The sequence below is a fragment of the Poecilia reticulata genome, linkage group LG17 (genome assembly GCF_000633615.1).
Source record: "Poecilia reticulata strain Guanapo linkage group LG17, Guppy_female_1.0+MT, whole genome shotgun sequence".
NCBI lineage: Eukaryota > Metazoa > Chordata > Actinopteri > Cyprinodontiformes > Poeciliidae > Poecilia > Poecilia reticulata.
Window position 1 is genome coordinate 30,181,198 of NC_024347.1, and position 20,287 is coordinate 30,201,484.

At 43.1% G+C, this 20,287-nt stretch overlaps 2 protein-coding genes across 4 annotated transcripts in view; one reads left to right on the forward strand and one right to left on the reverse strand.

Moving 5' to 3' along the window:
* Positions 1 to 7,547: 7,547 nt before the first annotated feature.
* On the forward strand, positions 7,548 to 8,398 carry LOC108167085 (transcription factor Sp8-like). 2 transcript variants are annotated; one of them, XM_017309966.1, is made up of 2 exons: positions 7,548 to 7,822; positions 7,906 to 8,398. In XM_017309966.1, exons 1-2 carry the CDS (start codon positions 7,738 to 7,740, stop codon positions 8,181 to 8,183), a joined length of 363 nt encoding a protein of 120 aa, XP_017165455.1. In that variant the 5' UTR covers positions 7,548 to 7,737; the 3' UTR covers positions 8,184 to 8,398. The 2 variants fall into 2 exon arrangements, with proteins under 2 accessions (XP_017165455.1, XP_017165456.1); XM_017309967.1 differs by having other exon boundaries at positions 7,548 to 7,801.
* Positions 8,399 to 14,980: 6,582 nt separating this feature from the next.
* Positions 14,981 to 20,287, reverse strand: part of adcy8 (adenylate cyclase 8 (brain)) — a 92,693-nt gene continuing 87,386 nt past the window's right edge. For both annotated transcript variants that reach the window (XM_008434781.2, XM_008434782.2), the window contains 4 exons: positions 20,031 to 20,177; positions 19,212 to 19,304; positions 18,490 to 18,604; positions 14,981 to 17,336 (listed from right to left, as the gene is read on the reverse strand). In XM_008434781.2, the coding sequence (XP_008433003.1) occupies positions 16,837 to 17,336; positions 18,490 to 18,604; positions 19,212 to 19,304; positions 20,031 to 20,177 (855 nt within the window). In that variant the 3' untranslated portion in view covers positions 14,981 to 16,836. The remainder of the gene's footprint in view (positions 17,337 to 18,489; positions 18,605 to 19,211; positions 19,305 to 20,030; positions 20,178 to 20,287) is intronic.

Here is a 20,287-nt window from a genome sequence, read left to right on the forward strand (position 1 = left end):
CACACACACACACACACACACACACACACGGTGATTACAGCTCGCTGCGGCTCGTTTAATTCGTCCATAATGAGCAGCTGGCCGGTTTAAAGCTCTTCACTGATCACTGACTTCGGCTCTGAAGCTCTAAATCTGCGTTTAAAAGCAAACATATGCCGACTTCACGGCTTCCACAAACACAGAGCCGGATAATCTTTTTCTGCTTTATTGTTTCCGATTCCTCCTCAGATGCAGTTAAAAATAGAAACGATGCGCCTCAACAGACAGCAGTCAGTTTTTACAGTGCATTTGAAACAGCGACATGTTGATCCAGGAGCTTTAAATTACACAATAAAATTCAGAATTAAAACTAAACTGTTCAATTTGAAACGTTAAAATTCACAGAAACACAATTCAGCTGTTTTTCTGGGAGTTTGACATTTTCTAAACATTAATGAATTTTATCTGACAAAACAAATAATGTCTTATTTTTAATACATTTTCCTTCATATCACCGTTCTGTACGGTTTTCAACAGCAGCAATCTGAAAAGTGTGGTGTGTATTTGTATTCAGCCCTTGATTCAAACCTCACCTACAGAGCAGGAAGATGTCTGACTCCACCATCCTGACCTTTCACCCCTCTGCAGCTTGTCCCTCCTCAGGGCGCCATGTCTGCCGTGTCAACCCTCATCTGGACACTCACTGCATCGTTTCCTCATCCTGCTACTTGGACTATACCGCTCTCCATCTCGGCTCATTTCTGTTCTTTTATTGCAAACTGTTCGAATCAAACAGGAGATTTAACTTTAAAGAGGTAAAATTCCCCATCAGCCGCGGATAAAAAACGGTTTTATATCTGATGCAGAACCTCAGAGTCGATCTGTTCCTGGAATGATCCGAGTTCTTCCTTCTTCACAACTTTCTGACTTGTGTTTGAAACATTCGCAGTGAAACTTCAGAGTTCTGCTGGGCTTTCATGTGACAGACCTGCAGGAAGTCATGTCCAGTTGGGAAATAAAGAAAGTTACACGTTTTTAAAATGTGTCAGAAATAATCTATTTGTGAATTAGCTCAAATTAATCAGATTGGATACATTTAAGTGTGACTTTGACTAGGCCACTCAACTCAAAAGGCGAGGTGAACCTCTGCTTCAGACTAAACTCTGTTTGTTTCTTCCAGATGTTATCCATTTAGCTCCATTTGATCGGCTTCCCCACAGCATCATGCTGCCACCACCTTCACACTCAGAATTTAAAGAAATTAATCTAGAAAAAAAAGAGAAAATGTTGGAGTCAAAAATTTGCAAGAAAAAACTCCAAAATATTGAGATTAATGTCTGAAAATGTCTAGAAAAAAACATGGACATTTCTGATTTTCCATTTTTGAAACTCAGAAATCTCAAAAATGTTTTCTAGAAAATTTCTAGGATTTATCTAAAAACGTGCAGCTTTTTCCTGCAACGCCCCTGAGACGGTTTGTCTTCGTTCAGGTGGAAACTGAGCGCAGCTCCTGCTGGTTTCTGTTCTTCGTTTGGTTGTGTTTTCAGGCTGTTTGCTCCATTTTTAGCTGCATCTTCTGGGAAATCTGGACTTAATAACTCCAGTAATTTCTCCGATGCTCTTCTTTCCTCTCATTGTGCTAAAATGAGTCAGAAGCAACTTCAGGCTGTCGGTTCCAGTCGTCTGACCGTTCCCACAGCGCCGGACGTTGTGGGAACGGCTGAGGCTCGACCTTTGACCCCTCAGAGTCCAATAAATCACGGTTACTTTCAGTGAGTCTCCTTGCAGGAAGCACACAGATCACAGCACCTTCTCACTCGGCTTCATTATTTTTTCATGAGTGTAGTGGTTGCTAAGAAACTACAGCGGCGTTTCTGAGTCTGAGGCACGCCGACGGGAACGATGGCGGAGGAGGAGGAGAAGGAGAAGAAGAAGAAGAAGAAGAAGAAGACGTGTTTGATCTTTTTTTGCTCAGCTTGTCAGGAGCTGAAAACTCGAAGCACGAAGGTGAAGAGAGTTTTATTAGTGAACAAAGCTGGATCAAAGTTAAGCTAATAATAGCAGCTGCTTGTGTCGTCATGGCGCTGACAGCCGAGTACGCGCACACACACACACACACACACACACACACACACACACACACACACACACACACACACACACACACAGACTTAAACCAGTTCATCCTGCAAAATCATTTAAATCTGTGGGGAATAAAACAACTTCTCAGCTTAGAAACCAGAGTCTGAAGGTAAACATGATTCTTATGAATTATCTGATTTGCTGTTTGTAGAGACAAAAGACAGAAAATGAAAAACATTGAATGCTGATTATTTCTGGCACTAACTGCATATTTAAAGTAAAGATCCAGCTCTGAGAAGTCAGGAAACCTTTGCCGTCTCCCCTCAGTCACCACTTTTCGCTGAAATCTGATTATTTTACGTTGGTCGTTCTGCTAATTAAATGTAATCGGGTTTCAGTGTGAACGGTTTCCCACAGCGACCTGCACATGCAGAAGAAGAACGTAAACGTCGCCCAGCGGCGTGTTAAGATGGCCGCCGCCGTCTGTGGAGGGATTTATGTTTTTCGTTTACGTCTCACATCGGTGACATAAAAGATAAAATGATCGTTTGGACACTTTAAAAACGATCAGATATGATTTGGTTCCACAAACAGAAGAAACACATGACAGATGTTTTGGAGGTAAAAAGTTCAGCCTGCAGGATGAACGTGACTCTGCATCAGAGGAAATCCGTCCACAGATCATTTCTCTGCATTTACTAAACCTGATGCAGGTTTTTAACCATCTGTCAGGTTTGGCTCTTTATTCGTCTTTTGTTTCCACAGACTTTCAATAATCAATTCATTTGTATATTTTCTACAGCCAATCAGGCAGATCCATGAAACACCTTAATGGATGCAGCTGTACATGTACAGTTATTATTTAAAGGAACCAGTGACCCACATGGAACAAACTGGTTCCAACCAGTCAACCAGCTCCAGGTCTGGTGAATCGTTCAATAATAAAACTAATCAATAAATACTTTGAGCTCTAATGAGAGTCTCAGAGGCTGAGATGGTTTAACTCATTAACAGGAGCTCATTTTATTCTTTGCATTAACTAATAAATATTATAAATCTACTAGTGGGACTCAAACGTGTTTTTGTTATTTATTGGTTTTTAATACTGTTGGTTCTCATCAAACAGAAACATGTGAATTATTTTTATCATAAAATCCTTTTTTTTACTCACCGACTCTCCCAGGCTGAGTTTCGATGGTGAAACCCTCGTCCCTCGCCGCGGTGCTGAAGAGGTTTAAGGCTCATGCAGCAAAACTATGTCCAGCTTCCAGCTGGACCTGCGGGACGAGAGGCTGTCAGAGAACCTGAAGACGGATTTATTTTGGTGTAAAATTAGTGAGGATGCTGCTGTTTGTCTCCCTGCAAGTTGGAGGAGAAAAACTTCCCATCAAAGAAACGACGGAGCAAAGAAAGTAAAAATAGTGTTACACTGAGACGTGTGGTGTGGAAGGAAAACTCAGCAAAGTAGGCTGTACCATGAACAAAGGTGATTTATTAGGCCTCCTTCAGCACAGCAAAATTCACCCACAACACAAAATGGCATCTTTTCCAGCCATGTCTTAGCTTCAGTCTCTCTGTCTCTCAACGTCTCACAGACGTCAGCCAGCGGTCTCTCTGTGTGTTTTTTGTCTCCCGCTCAACAACAACCAGTCTTCTTATATACGGTTGTCCCCGCCTTCTCAATTAACTGCTCAGCCAATCAAACTCCAGCAAACATGGATCTTTCTATAAAAGAGCTGGGTTTGAGGCGGGCCTCCTTCTTAGGAAGTTCCAAGATGGCTGCTACAGGGACACACCCAAAAGGTAACAAACAAACGGATTACATACACACTTTCCATCTTATTGCTTCTTAACAAATAGTCAAAAGAGAAGAAGAGCTGCAGCTGCTGCTGCTGCTGCAGCTCAGAGAACAGGTCAGACTCTGTTCTGACCTGCTGCTGCTGCTGCAGCTGCTGCTGCAGCTGCTGCAGCTCAGAGAACAGGTCAGACTCTGTTCTGACCTGCTGCTGCAGCTGCAGGTCAGAACAGAGAACAGGTCAGACTCTGTTCTGACCTGCAGCAGCTGCTGCAGCTGCTGCTGCTGCTGCAGGTCAGAGAACAGGTCAGACTCTCCAGAGGTGATGTTCTGCTCACACTAACTGATTAAACTGAAGCCTTCAGGTCCAGAAACGTTCAGAGGAGCAGCAGCCTGGAGCCAAACTGAACATCTTAATCCATTCAGAAAACCAGCTTTTAATCTGAATCACCTTAAAATGTCAGTTAATCTGGATGTTGGACTGAAACCTGGACCGTCCGTCCGCAACGTCCAGATTTCTGAGGCTCTTTCTGTTAGAATGAGTTTTGCTGTAAAACATAAATTTACCTCAAACAAGTACAAACTTTGAACTTGAGCGAGTTTCAACCAAAACGACAAAAAACAAACTTTACTTCCAACTGGTGATGCGTTTCAGGAAACAGATAACGACTAATAACGAGTTCCAGACTTATTTCTAAAATGTAACGTGGCTTTTCAGAACATGCTAACATGCTAACTGTCTTCAGTGTTGAGGTTCTGATCAGGTTTTGGTTTCATTGTTGCTGCTTCTGTCTTACCATTTATTTGATTTTTGTCTTGCCATATTCGGCTGCTTATTATTTGATTTTTGTCTTGCCATATTCGGCTGCTTATTATTTGATTTTTGTCTTGCCATACCTGGTCGACCCTCGTATCCATCCAGCATCACATCCCGCCTCCGTCTTGTTGGTATTTATTTCACTGATTTTGTGAAATGTCATATAATCGGAACCGGGCGCTGATCAAACTGTGACTTTCTCAGCCTGGTTTCCAGCTCATTTGTATGCGATGTGCCAGAACATGGAAACACCTGCAGACAGGTGAAGCCTGACGTCACTGCAGGACTTCCTGCTGAGCCTCATATCCTGAATAATCCGTTTTGGCATCTAATGCTAAATATTGATGTGAACTCCAGATGTGAACTTGTTTTCTGGACTTTATCCTTTTTCTCATTTTGTCAGCAAAACATGAAGTCATTTAATTCAGAACTTTATGCTAAATTGAGTTTAACCGTGAATGAGTCCGTTCAGAACCTGCCCACTCAGCCACTCTGGGCTCTTTAAATACATTTATTTTAACAGAAAATGTCCGTTAATAAGTCAGTGAATCGTTTTGCAGCCTGAACTGTCGGATCTTAATCTGAAAGCAGCTCATCATCGACTCGTTTGGCTGCAGTGAAGCTGCTCTTGAACGTTTTGAGTCTCTTTAACAGCCCGGCTCTGCCCGGTTCTGTCGCCGTCCGGACCTCCGGTGCCGCCGCCTCATTGTTCGCGGCTCCAGAGACTCTTCACTTCGGGTTGCTTTTCTCTCCTTCCTCTGCGGCTTGTCTCGTTTCTTTTGTCCTCGCTGACCCATTTGAAGACTTTCAGGTACATCCGCGGCCCAGCGAGACGCCATGATGGGGCTCCGGGGCTTGTTGCCTAGCAACAGCGTGTGTGGCAGCGCTGGCTTTATGTAACGGAGAGCTTGATGGCTGAATGTAGGGCGCTCAGCCTTCAGGGGGGAGTTAAGGGATGCTAGTGTCTGTGTCCACGACACACACACACACACACACACACTGAACCAACACACCCCCACACACACACACACACACACACACACACTGAACCAACACACACACACACACACACACACTGAAACAACACACACACCACCTTCTGTGTCCCTGAACAACTAGAAACAAAACTCAACACAAAAATATGTACAAAAAACCAAAACCATGTGTAAAAATGCCATTAAAGAATTAAATTCAACAACCATTCACTATAATTCTGATAAAAACAAAAAGAAAACCACTTTATGTCCCAGAGTCACTGCAGCCTGAGTCAGAACCAGAACCAGAACCAGAACCAGAGGGAGGCTAACGATGCTACACAGATACAGACGGACAGAGAAGCTTTCAGATTTTAACTTTTATAATCCTTCGTTTCTTCAGGTCACCAGGCTCTAAAACAAACTTCATCATCTCGGCGACGTGTTCTTAATCTGAAGGCTTCAACGCTAATTAGCTAAGAGCTAATTAGCGCTGCTAATTTAGCATGTTAGCTAGCTTTGAAAACATTTAGCACACTTCTAAATTAATTTTATTTAAAATCTGGACTAAAGTTTGACATCTGTGTCGAAGTTTTGGTTCTTGATTGTTGAGGATTCTTAGATGTTTATATTCATGCTCTTATTTTGAAGAGGGTAATGACAGAGTTAGCAAAACTGAAACTGAAAGAATCCCTTCCTGAAGAGAGACCGTACCTGTTAGCTGTGCAGTAACAGAACTGGTCCTGATGATGGCGCTACGCTGTAACAAATGTTGTGTTATTGATATTTGGTGGGAATAAACGAGGTTGAATTTACCGCTTTAGCTTTAGCTTCCGCTAAATGCCATGCTGGTGAAGAACTAATGTTTATGATTAGCGCTTTAGGGTTAGCACTGCTACCTTTTTAGTTAGCCCCCGCTGTGAGCAGCCATTGGTTAATCCAAATAAATAACTAGACACCCAAATTCAACATTGAAATTAATGGACATCCAATCAGAACCAGTTACACAGATTATTACACGTGAGATTTCTTTACATGGTTACCTGATATGAACCCAGAGCCACGACAGCTAACGGTTAATTATCTGAACAGTAACATAAATAAAACACTTTAAGGACCAATTTAGACAATTTATCTGTAAAGCAAAGCTGATCTTAGTTTCTCTTTAAATATTATAACAGCTGCAATCTGAAAAAATGAGAAACAACTAAAACACCACAGCTGTGGGTCACTGCAGGAATAAACCAGAATATTTCTGTGATCTCATGTCCGTTTCTGGAGGGTCCATTTGCTGCGTGAGCATCAGGATGTCATAACACGCTCCCCTCACGGCGCTGGCTCTGCTCCCAAATGAAAGGTTTGACCCCAGAGGTCAAGAGGAGGACGGAGGGAGGAAGCTGTGTTTGCAAACAGAACGCGCTTGGTCAGGCGTCACGTCGGGTTTACTCCACGTCCAATCAGCTGAGCAGGTTCCACACGACCAGGACCAGGTTAGATTCAAATTAATTAGACAGGAGGAGAACATTTCTGCCAAAAACTCAACATTTCTGCAAAAAAATCCTTGGAATTTTCTGAGATTGAATTGTTCAAAATTTGTGAAAAAGAAAAAAAAACATCTGAAATTTTGAGATTAATCTGAGAAACAATGACATTTATAAGCTCCAAAAATCTAAAATTTGTGAGAAAGAAACTCAGAACTTTGGAGGTAAATCTAGAAATTTTCTAGAAAAATCTTGGAAGAAATCTTGAAAAGAAATTGATAGAAAAAAAAAAGTTTAATTTTGAGATTAATCTCAGAGAAACAGGGAAATGTTTGAGTTTGAAAGAAAAATTCAGAAATTTTGAAAAACCTTGGAAATGTTTTGGGTTTCTAAAAAACTTCAATAATTCAAAATACTCAAAATGTTTGGTGGAAATATTCTGCTGTTTCTGTGGCTCTGATACGTTTACATCTGTGTCTGACTTTATGCTGCTTCTCTCAGTGTGCAGGTGTGTGTTTCTGTGTGTGTGTGTGTGTGTGTGTGTGTGTGTGCGTGTGCGTGTGTGCGTGTGTGTGTGTGTCTCAGTGTGTCCTCGCCCTGCCGGCCCAGATGGCGGTCGACCCGTTGTGGTCGACTCAGCGGCATCACCGGCGGGAAGGAGACGGTTGCCATGGTGACGTCTACTTCACATTTGGTTGGTCAGGTTGGAGTCCAACCAGCTGATGCAGAGCAGCGGCTCTGATCTGATTGCTTTGGGTTTCTCTGATCGTTTCCCAGCATGCCCGGCTCTGGACGGGTCCGGTCAGCGGGACGCGGCCCGGAGAGCGGCTGCTGCAGCGGCTGCTGCTGCTGTGGCTGCAGCTGCTGCTGTGGCTGCAGCTGCAGCTGCTGCTGCGGCTGCAGTGACTCGGTTTCTCCTTGGCTGTGATCCGGGCAGCAGAAGACAACATGAGCTCAGCTGTGGCGCCGGCGGCGGCCGGAGGTTTGTGCGTTTCGGAGCCGACCCGCAGCATCAGAAACAAACGGAGACGGCCGGCGGCGGCCGACAGACGTGACGAGAGGAGCTGAGTTAACAACGTAATGTTCATTTAAAAGCATCGCTGACCTTTTCCTGGAACGAGGCGGCAGCAGCTCAGCGGGTGAGGGGACGTCCTCCAGCAGAGGACAGAGACAACCTGTCCTTCGTCCACCACAGGACCTTCATGTAACGTGTGTTTAAATACCAGACAGATATAAACACTCAATTAAAAAATAAAAATGTTCCTGCTAAAGATCAGAACAATGGGAGACGTTTCACTTATTGAAATGCCAAAGTTTCAATACTATTGATTAGTAATATTCCTGAGGTTTCAGACATAAAACATCTGGGAGTAATTTTTGATGAAATCTCCAGAAAAACAAACCAAACAGCTTCTTAAGATCTTCTTCTCGCTCGTGTCGAAACAAAACGACCTTCAGCTGAAACACGACCGGAACCTCGTCTTGAAATCTCTGCACCCCATTAAATCTTCATTTTGACATTCAGAAACAAATCCTGCCAACCTGCTGGAGTGAAACCCAATCTGCTCGTGATCGTTGGATTCTAATGATTTTAAAAAGCAACTTAAATTATTCTTTTGTAAACAAACATTTAGTCTCAGTATCTGCGTTTCCATTGGCCAAATGCACAAACTGGAATTATGAAAATTCTTGACAAAAAGTTTTGGAGATCGGATAAGTTGGATGGGGCTGCACAGTGGCGCAGTTGGTAGAGCTGTTGCCTTGCAGCAAGAAGGTTCTGGGTTCGATTCCCGGTCTTTCTGCATGGAGTCTCCATGTTCTCCCTGTGCATGGTGGGTTTTCTCCAGGTACTCCGGTTTCCTCCCACAGTCCAGAAACATGACTGTCAGGTTAACTGGCCTCTCCAGATTGCCCCTAGGTGTGAGTGTGTGTGTGCATGGTTTTGTGTCTCTGTGTTGTCCTGCGACAGACTGGCCACCTGTCCAGGTGACCCCGCCTCTCGCCCGGTACATTAGCTGGAGAGGAACCAGCACCTCCTGACACCACTGAGGGACAAGGGTGAAAGAAAATGGATGGATGGATAAGTTGAATGTTGGTGGCATTGAAATTAAAACTGTAATGGAAAACAACCGAATGTTACTACAGGTGGAAACGACAAAGAAGATGACAGGAAGTGTAGAGGATGATGTGAACAAACTGTCTTCACATGTCATAAATCAAATAAATCACTTGCTCACCTGCAGGCATGTGGATCCTGAATCCGACCTGGAGGTAAATAATGCAGGTCACTCTGAAAAACACGCAAACCGCATAAACTTTGTGCTTCCTCAGATAAATGCCAGCTAGAACCGAAGATAAAATTAGATTTGCTGCTAACTTTGAATAAAAGCAGAAATGGCAGTGATCTCTGGGAAAACCCACAGCGATGTGAAGCGCACTGCTGAAGTAAAACTGCAGCTTCAAAGTAAACAAATGACTTTTTTCCCGTCTTAGACGTGAACGTTTTGCATAACGAATGAGCGCCAGAGGTAAAGATTCGGCCCCCTGCTGCTGTTAATTAGCTTCCTGTCATGATGGCGGACCTGAACCAACTCTCACTGCATCTGGGTTTAAACCCGTCAGACTGAATTAGATCCGCTGTGGTGCCTCAGCCTCAACGTGGCAGGAACATTTCAGATTCACTGGAATTAAAAACTCGGTTTTTTTACTTTTTTATAGGCGATGCAGAGATTTGTGACTTAATTCTCAACCCAAAACCCTGCAGAATTAGTCAATAAATATATTTCTGGTTACTTATAAATTCTGTTTTTCCATTTAAAGTCAAATCTGTGCTGATCTTTTGTTTAGCGACGTGCAATAAAAGTTTAAAAAGGCATTAATTTGTCTTGGTTTTACAAGGTTTATCAAACGAAATGCTTTTGTTTTAGTCTAAAGATGCTTCTAGAAACTTGTGATTCGTTACAGCAAAGTGAATATTTGTCATTATTTAAACTTTGGTGTAATTTATCAAACAGAAAAAATATTTTAGAGCTTCTGGCATTTTTAGTCTCATGTTGTAATTTAATCTGCATCTCTAAACTATGTTGGATGGTTTATAGGAAAGCTAAGATTTTACCTGCACAGGTGATGGAGGGGAAAATGTTCCGCCGCCTCATGGCCTGGTTGAGTCTCCAACCTGAACAACAACCTAAAATAAAGAGATAAACGGACAAAAGAGATTAAATCTTGGGATTTTTTTGGCCAAATTTCATCAAGGTATGTCTTTGATAAACACAAGTTTGCTGAATTGATAGCACTAATGCTAGTAGCTCGTAATCCACTCTGATACGCCGTTTCTTATTTACGACAAAACGTTCCAGTCAACTAAGAAGCATCCAGAACTACGGAAGCCGAGTAAATACAGAAATAAACGGACATGTTTCCTACACAGTTAGTGTAAATTCATACCAAGAAAGTTCCCACCCTCATCTATGGTCATGAGCTTTGGGTCATGACCGAAAGAACGAGATCACGGGTACAAGCGGCCGAAATGGGTTTCCTCCTCCGCAGGGTGGCTGGGCTCTCCCTTAGAGAGAGAAGCTCGGTCATCCGGGAGGGACTCAGAGTAGAGCCGCTGCTCCTCCACGTCGAGAGGAGCCAGTTGAGGCTCGGGCATCTGGTCAGGATGCCTCCTGGACGCCTCCCTGGTGAGGAGTTCAGGTCCCACCGGGAGGAGGGGAGACCCAGGACACGCTGGAGGGACGATGTCTCTCTATGGCCTGGGAACGCCTTGGGATTCCGCCGGAGGAGCTGGAAGAGGCTGGGGAGGGAAGTCTGGGCCTCCCTTCTGAAGCTGCTGACCCCGCGACCCGACCCCGGATAAGCGGAAGAAAATGGATGGATGGATGAAAGTCTGAACGTATTCAAAAGCAGGAAGTGGACTACAGCGCGGGGCATTCTGGGTAAATACAGCCAAAACAAACACGCAAGTCTCGGGTTAGCAGGAGAAAAGTCTTTTACCAAAGACGAGATAAATCCTCCAACAGCTAAAATCTAACGCCTTTATTTTGGTTCCGTTTGGTGAAGAAGGAAGTTGCTCTCAGTGTCTTCAGAGGTTTTTGTGTCGTTTCCTTCAGTGATTCTTGGCGCAGCGCCCCCACAGGCCAGGAGGGGAACAGGTTTTTCAAATTGGTTGTTTTGGCTCAGGGCAACGAGAAAGAGAACAAATGCTGCAGTTTTGATCCCGAATCGATCCGAGTCTACCGGACTGTCAGGAGGGAAAACAGAATAAAACACAGTTTGAAAGAACCTGCGTGGAAGATTCAGGAAGTTTTTTCTCCACCAAAACCCCCAGACTTTACAACGGCATCATTTCATTGCCTTCTAAGTGTTCAATCGATTACTAGAGCATTTCTATCAATCAATCAAATCAATCAAATGTTATTTGTATAGCACATTTCAGCAGCAAGGCATTTCAAAGTGCTTTACATAATTAAAATAAAAACAGCAGGTGACATTAAATAAACAGTGAGAGAGAGATTTAAAAAAAGATAAAAACATTAAAACCCATTTAGGACTTCAGTTAAACATCGTTTAACTGGGACTCTAACCCTCAGGGACTTTAGTTTGACAAGGACTCCAACCTCGAGGTTTTTAGTTGAAACTCCGTCAACTGGGACTCTAAACCCCGTAGAACTTTAGTTAAACGTCGTTTAACTTTGACGTTTTCCGGGGGCTTTACATCATTAAAACGTGGAAAAGAAATTAAAAACATTAAAGACATGAAAACATGGAAGACATCAAAACCGGCACTCTAACCCTAATTTAGCCATAAGCAACTCTAACCAGGTGGGTTTTATGTTGATATTTAAAGGCTCTCAGTGTTTCAGCTGTTTCACAGTTTTCTGGAAGTTTGTTCCAGATCTGTAGTGCATAGAAACTGAATGCTGCTTCTCCATGTTTGGTTCTGGTTCTGGGGATGCAGAGCAGAACCAGAACCAGAAGATCTGAGGGGTCCAGACGGTTGRTACAGYAAYAACAGATCTTTAATGTATTGTGGTGCTAAACCGTTCAGTGATTTATAAACTAACATCAGTATTTTAAAGTYTATYCTCTGAGCTACAGGGAGCCAGTGCAGGGACTTTAAAACTGGTGTTATGTCTCCATCTTCCTGGTTTTAGTCAGAACTCCAGCAGCAGCATCTGGATCAGCTGCAGATGTTTGATTGATTTGTTAGTYAGACCTGTGAAGACGCTGTTGCAGTAATCAATGCAGCTAAAGATAAACGCATGGATGAGTTTCTCTAGATGGTGCTGAGACATCAGTCCTCTAATCCTGGAGATGTTCTTCAGGGGATAGAAGGTCGACTTTGACTGAGTTCTGAAGTAACTTCATGCTTTAGTTTTCTTCTAATGAAGGACAGGACAATCGATCAAATATGTGTTGAACGCCACAGTTTACTGCCTCTAGCCATCGAGTTTGACATCGTAAATATTCGTCCTTAGTGACTTCGTTCCATTTGTTCCTCAAAACCTGAATTTCTACTTTCCAAATGGGTAAAATTCAGTCTTTGAAATGTGGAGATTCTTCCGTCCTCTCACTGTAATTTCCTGCTCACAGTGAAATCTGTTCCAAATCCGTTTTTCTTTCTCATTAAATCAGTTTCTGCTGCTATTCTAAGATCTGCTTTCTGACATTTAGAGATATTTTTGCTGTGGATCTCAGTTAAACTCAATTGAAGAAGATCTGGAAAGTCAAACTGAAAACAGCTCATAAAATAATCTGTTGTGTGAAAGACAGGAACTGTAACGGCTGCTCCATTGGCGCCGAGGTTTTTTTTTTTGGTTTACGTTTGCAGGTGTTCCCAGATTTAAAGTTTGATTTGTGAAGTAAATGAAGCCACACAGAGAAATCTGATGATTTCCAGGAACCGGGCAGAATACCTGCAGGTCCGCTGATTGGAGGAAGTTTGAGGTGAGCACTTTGCTCTTCACAGCAGGAGGCGATTTGTCAAACAGAGAACAACGGCTGGGAGGATTTACTGCAGGCGATTTCCACTCTGCAAAGCGTCCGAGGTGGAGGATCCACAGCAGAGATGTTCCACTGGCTGTGGGAACGTCAGACTGCAGAGTGGGCAAAACCTCCAAGATGAGAGAGAGACAGTCGCTTTTAAAGCTCAACTGATGAAATAGTTTATGCAACGTTATCTTTTTCCTCCGTTTTCCTCCAGGTTTTAATGCCTGTAATCATTTGAATGTTTATATAACAGAATAAAACTTAGTTTGGAGTCGCAGCGTCCATCGCTGACGTTTTCTGGGTGAGAGCTTTTTCATATCTACTGTTGATTTCTGAAGTTTACACAGAAAATAAGAGGAAAAACACAATAAAATGTAAAGATTGCTTAGAAAGACCACAAAATAATAAATGTTGAGACTGAAAAATAATTATAATATTTACATTGCCACATAGTTTCCTTTCAGCTTTGTGTTTTTTGATGTGTTTTTTGGATCTCTGACTGCAGGATCTTTATGAGTTGTTGCCCGATTCTAATTTTTTTACGTTTGTTTTGACTCGTCTCAGTTATTTATTTTTTGTCATATTCAGCTCTTTCATGCAACATTTTTTATCCTCGTCCATTTTCCAGCTGCATTCAGCGTCTTTGTGTTTCTTTTAGGGTTCCTTCACATCGTAATGAAGCTCTGGGCAGATCCCAGATCCCTGCCGGATCCCTGCTGGATCCCTGCCGGATCCCTGCCGGGTCAGTTGTTGGTGGCGCTCGGCGTCAGGTTCTGATGCTGCTGCACAGATCCACCCCCCATTCCAGCATTTATAAAGCCAGTAATAAAGACACAAACACTGCAGGCTCAACAGGTCGGCGTCACCATGGCAACCCCATCCTCCTCATCTGCCTTCATGCTGTTTCCTCCTCCTCCTCCTCCTCCTCCTCCTCCTTGTCTAACAGTAAATCCATACAGAGGGGAGGACAGAGAGGAAGAATCAATTCCTCCTGGAAGAGCCGGCTTTGTGTTTGTCTCTGCCGCCGTCACCCGACACTCAGGCGGCTGCTTTGATTTCCTGATTTACTCCTCACTGATGTTTCTGTTTGGAGCATCGGTCTGAAGAAAAGGAGGTAGAAATGCTTTATTGATTTGTAAAAAAATAATAAAATAAAATCACCTTCTATCTGTTTTCAAATCGTTATTCGTGTAAACACGGAGAAATAAAAGCTTAAAGCCTCAGACTCTTCAGCAACATGAACCTTTTCTGGAAACCAGGCGATGCGTCAGTGTGACTGGATATCTGCTGCCACCTAGTGGATGGATGTACAAACTACAGACCGCGTCTGATAAACATTGGAGTTTTGGCAGCGCGTTGAAAGCTGCTGAAATGTTTCTTAACATTTCTTCAGAGAGCAGCAGAAATTCAAACCTGGACAGAATCACCTCTAAAAGTTAATAAAGTTTATTCGATCTGTCCAGTAAAAACATAAAAGTTCTAACTTGTTGCTTCAAAGAACTAAAATTTTCTCTTTCAAACTTTGTTTACTTTTTGGAACTCAAGTTTCTAACATAAAAGTTTTATGTTGGAGAAACAGCTTGACAGGTGACATAATGACATTAAACTGTTGGACATGTTTAAATTGAGCAGTAATAATTATAGCGCTACAGGAATAATTAAAGCATTTTAATAATCCAAACATTGATTATAGAGTCTTCAAAACTTTGTTGCTTGTAAAATAATTTTTTGTAAAATAAAATATGGGAACTCTTAGTTTTCCTCACCTTATTTCCTTCAGATTAAAGTTTATTTTCCATATTTATCTACTAGAGTTTGAATGAAAGACCTGAAGAATCAAAACAAGCTGACGAGTCGCTTCTATAAAAAATTAGACCCCTTTTTATTGTGTTCCATATATAAAAGAAATACAAAAAAGAAACATCGACACCGGGCAAACGTCAAAGGGCAGGGGTCAGGTGTGAACGGGTCCGACGCAGGTGAGATAAAAATGGGAACGGACAGCAGGAACGTTGGGGGAAGTCCCGGATAATCAGTCTGGAGGACGGAGCGGGACGTCCAGTCCTCCCAGTCCTCCCAGTCCTCCCAGTCACCATCTCCTCCTCTAATGTTGAGTTTCGGTTCTACAAACATTCACAGAAAGCAGAGCTGCGCAGGACGAAGATCAAACCTCATTGGCTGGATTAAACCGAAGTGGGCGGAGCTTGTAGAGAACGTGAACACACCGGAGGAACGTTCAGTTTTAGACATTCATGATAAAAACTTCAAAATAAAAGTCTCTTCTCCTGGATGTCCAAACCGCCCTTCGCATCAGAAATACTTTAATAAACCAGAACTAAACATGAGTTTACATTCATTTTTACTGAAAACATTAAATAAAGTCATGAGGAGAAATAAAGTTTCAAACAGTTTATTGTAACAAAAACCGAGTAAAACTCTGATTCAGAACCCATTTCAGCAGCGACTTGAACTGTCTGGCTTCAACAGCTGCAGCTCATGCACACATTTGCCTTGTAAGGTTGTGGACTTTGACTAGGCCGTTACGACACATCGATTCTTTTCTGCTTTAGCGATCCTGCTGTGAGTAATCGGGCGGGTTCGGATCATTTCCCTGTTGATGACCCGGTTTGGGTCAAACCAACCTCATGTTTAATTCAACTGATACATCGATACATAGAGGAGGTCAAAGTTCATTTAATGGCTGACCAGGTCCCAGTCATCAGCGGCTCCACCTGCTGGACTGTTGTGGTGAAACGACGATGTGTTTTACCAAATGTTGCCACTTTAGGACAAAAGTCTAAATATTTTTAAACTTCACTCATACTTAGTTCACCGAATGTTTGTCATAATTTCCCCTTCAGAAGTTTTTCTTATGTAAGCGATAATCCTGCCGTGTGTTCAGTGATCTGGTTCGCTCCGATCTAAAATCGGTGATATTCAACATGTTGGGTCATCAGGGCCCGATATCGCAGCGCGTGGCGTTCCCAGAGGTCAAACCAGTTCACAGCCTGCTGAATGCGGCAGGTCAGAACGCGAGGCGACGGAAACACAGACGATAAAGTACCTGCCATGACGCACCAAAAGGTTTTAATCTCTGCTAAATATGATCCATAATCTGTTTGTTGACTCTGAACTCACGTTTTCTGAAATTTCCCGTCTGACGTCTGAATGCTGCTGATGATGAACTGTACGACCAAACCTGTTATACCGTAGATATTACATCATCATCACACGTTTTTGTCTGTCAGGTTTTGAAAATTGGCCGACAATTTTAAAATCTCGCTGTGTGAACCAGGAATTAGCCAGTTGCTGTTTTACCCTCTGACTGCTCTGAAGAATGACAGAGTTCAGACATCACAACTGGCACAACATTAGCTCACAGCTCCAGATCAACAAACTGCCAGCTGCTGTTTTTCTAGATGCATTTCTGCTCCTGATGATCATTAAATCAATGGAAATGATCAGCATCACCTGATCAAATCCATTCGACTCTGATGGAAACGATTTTCTCCCCATGACTCTGAAAAGCCCTAAATCAGCCAAAGTTTAACGTACAATTAGCGCCTTGTTGTTTCCAAGTACCGGTCAGAGTTTCAGACCGACGGTCGGACGCTTCACCCACCAAGGTTTGACTCAACCGCAGACGGGGTTTGTGCCTTCGGAGCAGTTCTGCCTGTAAGGAATCAGCGTGGAGCCAAAACTCTGCCGGGCGTCTCAGGACAGATCCGTCTTATCCGGAGCTTCGGCGTGATGTCCGCCGCCTACCTCGGCCCCACCGGGCGCCAACAACGTCCTGCGGTTGTAGTGGTGGTGGCCTTTCATGATGCCCGAGTTGTTGTTCTCGTTGAGAATCTGCTTCTGCTTCTGCCGGTTGAGCGACTGCACCAGGCCCAGCACCACGGCCGCCAGGGAGTACTGGCCCGTGATTTTGCGTGGCTGCAGGATGAGCGGGTTGGGCTGCACCCGGCCCAGCAGGAAGTGAGTTCGGATTTTGCCCTCCTGCTCGCTGATGCCCTTGACGTAGATCTCGCCGCGGTACTCGAAGGCGAAGCCTCGCTCCTTCAGGATGAGGAAGGTTTCCTCAGGAACCTGGATCTTGCCGCTCACGCCGGTGCTGTCCATCCGGCTGGCCAGGTTCACCGTCTTCCCCCAGATGTCGTACTGCGGTTTCTTGGCGCCGATCACGCCCGCCACCACCGAGCCGTGAGCCATTCCTGGGAGAGAAACAACTCACTGTGGAATCTGGTTTTAAATGCACCAACATTTTAAACAAGTTTCAGCCCTTCAGCTGTGGAAGCAAACGATATGGAAATCCATCTACAGGTTATTACAGCAAATAGTCAATTAATTTAGATTTTAAAGGGTTATTTTCCAGTTTTCTTAAAGTTTACCCTGCATGTTAGAAATAGTGCAAACTGCTGAACAGATTTCTTTAATTTAGAGTAAATCCATGTTCAGATATCAGATAAAGCTACATTAGGTTTAGAGATGCAAACAATTAATCAACTTAATTGTATTTTAGCGGTTTATTAGATTAAACTGATTAAATCGATTAACTAAAATTGTCCGCTTTAGAGTCGCAGTTTGTCCCGCCATCCAGCAGAGGGCGCCGCTGCTCATCCTTCAGCGGAGCCAGAAACAAAGATGGCGGAGATATTAAAGAAAGGAGAAGATAAACGGTCCAAACGGAGTCGGCTGAGACGCTAAGTGCTTTTTATGCGGTTCTGATTTGAAATATAAACATTTAACAAGCTTCTCAGCTTCACCGTAAGCTTTCATTCAGCTGCAGGACAGAAACTTTAACTCCTCGACCAAAAGTTACTGATGTGCTGCGAAGTTTAACGATGTGAGAAAACAGTGAGTAGTTAGCTAACATACAATAATGTTACACTTTTTAAATTCAGTATATGATGAATATATATACTGAGTTATTTATTATTGTGTTATGGAAAGACGCTCCTCTTGAAAGAAACCTTTGATTTTTTTAACTCCTCTTAATTAATCTATAGTGAATCGATAAGATCAATCAACTTTAGACTCATTAATCCATAACTTCCACCCCTCGTTAAGTTATGGATGGTAATTATCAGCGTTTCTCATATAAAGCATAGAAATTCAACATGTAGATTTCAAAACTGCATAATCTAAATAATCTGTCATAAATAAATAGAAAAGTTGATTCAGGTTTCCGTTGATAATTTCTGGCTTCTTTGATGGGAAGTTGATCATTTTTTAATCTTCTGGCATTAAGTCATTTCTACTGAAAACAGAAGGATCCCTGGCGTTAAATCAAGCAGGTCATTTTCTCAACTGAATAACTTAACCGAATCAGATCTTCTGACCGACCGAACGAACGAACTCGCTCACCGATCCGCAGCTCGAAGTTGTTGAAGGAGTGCTTGTTGATCTCCTGGATGCTCTCGTTCAGAGCGATGGCGAAGTCGGCCAGCGCACACAGGTGGCCCCATTTATCCTCACATTGCTGTGGAATCAGAGAAAACGGCTGAAATAACCTGAAGACGCCTGGAAGCTTCACGGATCGGCCTGACGAACCGGGCCAGTCAAGAACCGAAGCAGGAATTTAAAGTTTGAACGTCAGAACCACCTTAGTTTTACCTCATATTAAAGAAAAACATTAATAAATTTCAGTAATCATGTATGTTACATGTTTATGTTTTCCCATTATCTCCAACAAACCTGATAAATTGATTATAGTTGGACTGAAATTTAGTTTGTGGGGATTTTGATTATTTTGAACGTATCAGAAATGGTGATCAATTACATAAATAAAACAGATATAAGTAATAAAGTCCAATAAGTGATCCCACACTAAAGCACCTTGTATGTTCTGGGAAAAACCCAGAAGTTCCCTCTATGAGTAACCTAATAAAAACATGTAAACCCATAAATTACAGCATGAAACAACGTGACAGGTGACTTTATTTGATTAAAACATGTATCTGTTGGACATGTTCAAACCAGAATGGGTAGAAATAACTCCAGCGCCCTGTGAATAGTTAAACCATTTCAACAGACCAAACAACAGGCAGCCAGTCCAAACGGTTCTGATGCTTCCTGCGGATCTTCACCTGTTTTTCAGGCGACAGACCAGAGACGGCCATGTAGGTGCTGCCGATCGTCTTGATCTTCTCGATGTCCTGGAAACGGTCTTCACCCAGCAGCTGCAACAAAAACAACGTTCACTGAGCTTTAAAACAATCAGATACACGTCAGACTGAGCACCTGGCCTCATCTGCTGCTGACCCGAAGAAAACCAAAGTTCTGTCTGCTGCCTGAGCCGTTTCTTAAACATGACCGACTAAAGCAGCAGCCGCATCCATCAGGATTTATTTGCAACCAGAGGAAAACTTTCCTCTTCCAGTCATCAACAGTCTGAAATATCTTTCCAGGTATCAATTTCTCTGCAGCATTTCCTCCTCAGACTCTCGTCCATCACAGACGGGAAGAGAAACAACAGGAGCAACAGCTATCCTGAAGTAGCATCTTTTCTGAGAAGCCAGAACCATCAGATCCATCAGAACCATCACCACCTGATGTCCCAACAACGAGCTGCACCTCAGGTCAGCCACTGGACAAACTGCTGAGGAGGAAACATTTAAATTCAAACCGTTCAGGAGAGAAAGGCTAAACGTCTAAAACTGAGATTTCTGCCAAACTTTAGCATCTTCAGTGTGGATGTAGAGCAGGAGCACAGTAACCGCTACAATCCCTGTGGTGGTTCTTTGCCACCTGCAATAATTCGTTTTTGATTACCTGCAAACAGAATCAGTCATTTCTGCAGAGATTTTGAAGTATTTTCTAAAACAGGATGCATGTTTTATTTTTTATCCTGAATGAGTGATGGTGTTTACGTCTTTAACAGATGGTTTGAACTTCCAGCGCCTCACCTCATCAAAGTCAGCGATGATTTCATTGAGCAGCCGCAGACACTCGACTCCCTGGTTGTTCATCTCAGTCTGGGAGTAAAAGTCTGCAAAGCCGGGGATGGAGGCGAACATCACGCCCACCGAGTCATAGGACTGGGAGTACAGCTCCTGAGGAGACACGACACAACGAGACGTTAAAACACAGCGTAGACGTTAAAACACGGCGGGTACGAGACGATAAAACACAGCGGAGACGTTAAAACACGGCTGAGACGTTA

Excerpts from the sequence above, each read along its gene's own strand:
- LOC108167085 (XM_017309966.1), top strand. The coding sequence starts at position 7,738 with ATGGCGGTCGACCCGTTGTGGTCGACTCAGCGGCATCACCGGCGGGAA. Across the intron at positions 7,823-7,905 it reads TGACGTCTACTTCACATTTG|CATGCCCGGCTCTGGACGGG; the intron begins GTTGGTCAGGTT and ends ATCGTTTCCCAG.